At 31.3% G+C, this 4,882-nt stretch overlaps 1 protein-coding gene across 2 annotated transcripts in view; it reads right to left on the reverse strand.

Moving 5' to 3' along the window:
- The window catches only part of LOC118736755 (diacylglycerol kinase theta-like), a 40,983-nt gene extending 36,523 nt beyond the window's left edge, over positions 1-4,460 (reverse strand). For both annotated transcript variants that reach the window (XM_036466774.1, XM_036466773.1), the window contains exons 1-3: positions 4,176-4,460; positions 3,897-4,053; positions 2,232-2,339 (exon numbers count right to left, since the gene is read on the reverse strand). In XM_036466774.1, coding sequence (XP_036322667.1) covers positions 2,232-2,339; positions 3,897-4,053; positions 4,176-4,423 — 513 coding nt within the window. In that variant the 5' untranslated portion in view covers positions 4,424-4,460. The remainder of the gene's footprint in view (positions 1-2,231; positions 2,340-3,896; positions 4,054-4,175) is intronic.
- Positions 4,461-4,882: the final 422 nt, after the last annotated feature.

A 4,882-nucleotide genomic window follows, 5' to 3' on the forward strand; every position in this document is an offset into this window, starting at 1 on the left:
TTTTTTTTTGTGACGGTGACTTTGTATGGAAGTAAATGCGTGATATCGTAAGCAAAAAAAAAGGATCAGTCCAGCGCCTTCGTCTTGTAAACTTAAACGTAGAATACGTGATATTATTAAGATCACATTCAAGTTTAAAACGGCACACGAAATATTCGTTTTGATTGTATTGAATTGAATTTAATAAATAAATATGAATTGCAAAATATTAATACTTAGCCATAGAGAAGCAGACCCACATTAACTTCAATCATATGTACCACCAGCTTATGTCTAATATTGTGATACCTATGTACATATTTCATGTGCCTGATGAATTAAGTTAAATTTGATTTTTTAATACGTGACAACGCTCCTAAATACAGTTCAGATATAAAGCCCTTTTAAACCCATTTCATTTGATACCAATATTTTTAATAATTGCTTTCACTTCTTAAATAATTTGAGTTTACCTTTTTAAACAGATGGCAACCCTCTTTAAAATTATTAATATTTAAACTAAAGATATCTTACCGCCTTTGTTTCTAATTTTAAAACAATTGGCAACCCTGTTCAAATATTTTAAAATCAAAACCTGGTTAAACCTTTTTTTAGCTGACACACATATTGCTATACATATTTAAATTGTATATCTAATTCCCCTAATTCATGTTGAATTTAATTTCTAAAACATATGGCAGCCCTCTTAAATAATATAAAGAAAAAACCATTTTTAACGAATGCCAATTTATACCCATACTTTAATAATTTAACTTATTAAATAATTTGAGTTTAACTTTTTACACAGGTGGAAACCCTTTTTAATGTTATAAATGCTGAAACTAAATTTTTCTTAATGGTCCTTTCTTTGACGCCAATACTTCAATATTTCATATAACTTAATTCGACTTTTCAAACAGATGGCAATCCTGTTCATATTATTTTTAAAGCAAAACCTTATTGCAAAAAAAGGAAAATAAAGCACTAAAAAAGACAGAAAATACGAAGAACAATCAAAAAATACATTTATTTTAGAAATGTTTATATTATAATTAAAGAGAGAAAAACTATGAACTAGTTTCATTATATGAAAAATCTAATCTGTATAGTTGTAGTAACATTGAACAATTTTGAAGTTTTCTGGCAGCATTTTCATACGATTTTCGCGAAGAAAAGCCTTGAATATACTAAATGTGTGCTCGACGTAAGTTGATACAAGTGGCGCCCAATTTAAATATGGAACGTTTGAAACGTTCATATTTTTAGGAATAAGGGCGTTTTCCTCACCCTTTATAATTTTATCCACACCCCTTATTGTCTCCAAGCCTAAGTTAGATGAGACAACGGCTTTGAATTTTTCCACCAAATTGGAGACAATAAGGGGTGTGGGTAAAATTGTAAAGGGCGAGGAGCTTAAAATTTGCCTCAAAATAAGCCAATATTTACCGTTGTTTCTAGGACAGACACCGAATCGGTTATTCACAGGAGTGTATCTGTCGATAGGTTTTTGAAACGCCAAAGCTTTCTTTGAAATGGCTTCAGTAGTTCTCGTGCAATAAGCGTTTTCGTGAAGCTCTAAAAATTACAACTACAACATTTGAGCATAGCCTCCATATCGAAACGTAAGACGTATTCTACGTCAAAATATCAAAAATCAACGCGATTTGTTAGCAACTTAAAACTAACACTTTATTATACTAAAATTTGATGAGCTATAAAACTGCATACCAAAAATTATTCTGGAAAGTAAAATTAAAATGCATGGAATTTGGGTGAAAAGTTTGTGGAATTTTTATAATTTTTGTATGAAATCTAAAATTTAGATTTATATATAAAATTTAGATTTTATATTTCTTCCAAGAGCCATACTTGTATATGAAAATAAGGAAACTTAAAAAAATCAAAAGAAAATAGTCAAAACTGGTAAAGATGTTGATATGCTATCTCTTCTCGCGGGGTGTATGTATACATCACGTCTATTTAAATCTCTTCGTTTTCTTTCCGGAAAGTATTGGTAGATTTTTAGCCTTTCTTGGTTAAAATGGTAGAAAATAAAATAGCTAAAAAGTTGGTAGATCAACCAATAAAGTAGTACAGTCCGTGCACTGACTATATTCATGCACATATTTATAGCTTCGAATTACGGGAAATTCACGAGATCAAGTTGAGTTTCTATTTAGTTGCCCACTTCTCTGTATGAACTAAAAATCAGCCAATTGGTGAAATATGAGTAACGTTTTAAATGTACTCACTTTTAAAGCGGATTTCAAAACGACTACATCACCAGGACTCTGTACCCAAGGTTCTCCATCGACTTGAACTGGCATATCTGAATATAAGTGAATTTTTATATGACCGCCCTGTAAAAAGAAAGTTGTAAATAAAACAGATACGTACGAGTGTCACGTTTGTGACGTATGTGACATATGGGAGCGAAAGAAAAGAAACAGTCGTTTTATTTGACACAGTTTAATATACATTTATACATATACATATGTGTACATAGTAGATATATATCGCACGTTTAATAACATTGGTTTACACCAAAAATGTTCAATGGATGCCAATATCCAATTTCTATATAGAATAATTCGATTATTACGAAAATCGAGTTATTTTTTTATTTTATGGAAAGGTTTCGATATATTTTCAATTTACCGTTATTCAGCTTAATATGAGAAGAAAAGCGTGTTACTCAGGTATATATGGCGTATGAGTAACATTTTTGCCTGCCAATTTTTCATAGAAAAAATCTTTGCGCATTTTCATTTGACTACTCATTACTTCGTTATTTATCCATCGATTTTATTCAATAGTAACTTGATTTTTTTTTTGTAATAGAATAGGTTTTAGCACGAATGAAACAATTTTACACAGAACCTGATATTTATTTTTTAATTCATCTTCTGTTAAAGTTTGATTTTTTTTCATATTTTCATGAAAAAACAAAAAATCTGGAATGATAAATCAATTTGTCAGATACTATCAGACCTATCGAAAAGTTATGTACACAAATTCTATGTAGAATTTTGTAAGCTTTCATTTGCCGTGTTTCATATTATGATTGTTAAATGGGTTCGTACGATATATGTACGTGATTAAGTGGAACCACTTTTTGTTCTTAGCTGATTAACGGTAAATTGAAAATATCTCGAAAACTTATCAATAGAATAAAAAATTAACTCGATTTTTGGAGTCAGCAGGCGATTTTACATGGAGTGCGGGTAGGGGCATCCGTGGAACAAAAACCAAACACAAATTTGTGATCCACTGTATTATAACAAAGTATTTCAAAATTTAAATTTTGTGGGAAAACGCAGTCAAAGTTTTATTAATGCATACAGTTGGTATGCCAAAAGGCAAATGGAAAGACGCATATTCTTGCCATTTTTTGGAAGTTTTTGCTTCTGTTAGGCTGAACATATTCTCTTTATCAAGTTTATTAATTGACTGATGAAATCTCCAAAAACGTAAATTTTAATCTACATATCTATACTATTAAACGTGCGTTATGTATGTATGTACGAATGTGTACATACTTACATACATATGTATAAGGTTGAGTCACAAACAATTTTTGTATTACTATCACAGTGTGAGAGCTTATCCGTCTAGCGCTGAAAATCGCCAGAATCGCGTATTTCCACAACTTTTTTTATTTATGAATTGCAAGAGATAGCGTCATATAAGTGTTCATTTTTAATGTTATTAATACCACTGTGTAACTCTTCAAATGAGCCTCTGGTTGAGTGATTCCGAAATTGTGTGTTAAAAATTGTTTCTAATGATCTAACACTTTCAAATGATTTAAGAAAAAAAAAAAATTTCTATATTTTCTCTCAAAACCATTTTTGGCCCATACGGTTTTTAAACATTTTAAGAGATGCATGGTTTTTTCCTATTTTGGATTTACTAACTTGGGCTATTCTCATCGCTGTACGTATTCCAGACTGTATTTGACCCAAGTGAACAACACCTGTAACACCAACAATCTCCAACACGCCGTCGTAATGATTTGGCGTAGAAAAGTTGTCATCCTTATCAGGGCCCCAGGGATTAGCGCCGCTGCCCCAACTGAGAATGAATAAAGCAATTAATATATATTGATTAACAATTCGATTTTGTAAACCGTTGCTCCTTTTTTTATGTGCATATGCTTGTGTGTACGAGTGTATGTGCGCAGTACGCTTACTTACCTCAAAATATTTAAAATAATTATGCCCTCAACAGGTGGCAGTTCAACGACTTTGCCATCAACTTCCAATTTTAGTTCTTTATGCAGGTCTTTAACTGTCTTGCGGCCAACAATTTTTCGCAGACCCATCTTTACATAATAACCCTTATTGTGCAGACGAGAATTGAATTTGTTGGGATTTTCCTCTCGAGCATTGTGGAAGTCAAGGCAAAGATCGGCATCAATCCCGATACCGAAGTAGTTATTCATCACAAAAATCTGTGAATTGTCCTCATTCTGGGCACCCCCACCTATGGAAATAAACATTATTTTATAAATTAACATACTAAAATTTTTTAATTGTTACGTGTGCAAATATACGTAGATATGTAAGTCGAAATTAAGGAGTAGTGGTGTAAGTTTATAGACATTTACATACATATGAGCATGTACAGCAACAACCAAACACAAGTTAACATTTTATTTGTTGCATTCGTTTATGGAGTTTGCCATTACAATCGGTGCGTTATATGTTCTAGTAGTAAATATGGTTGTAAGTATGATTTAATTCATATGTATGTATGTATGTATGTACAGTGTACATGCTTATACATTTAAGCTGACAGAAAGAAATTAAACATTAAAAAATAGTTGCTTAAATATGAAAGAAGGTTGACGAAAAGTACATATTTGTACATATGTTATGGATGTAAAGACCGAATGAAAGCC

This window comes from Rhagoletis pomonella, unplaced genomic scaffold (assembly GCF_013731165.1).
Source record: "Rhagoletis pomonella isolate Grant_MI unplaced genomic scaffold, Rhpom_1.0 Rhpom_scaffold_00004, whole genome shotgun sequence".
NCBI lineage: Eukaryota > Metazoa > Arthropoda > Insecta > Diptera > Tephritidae > Rhagoletis > Rhagoletis pomonella.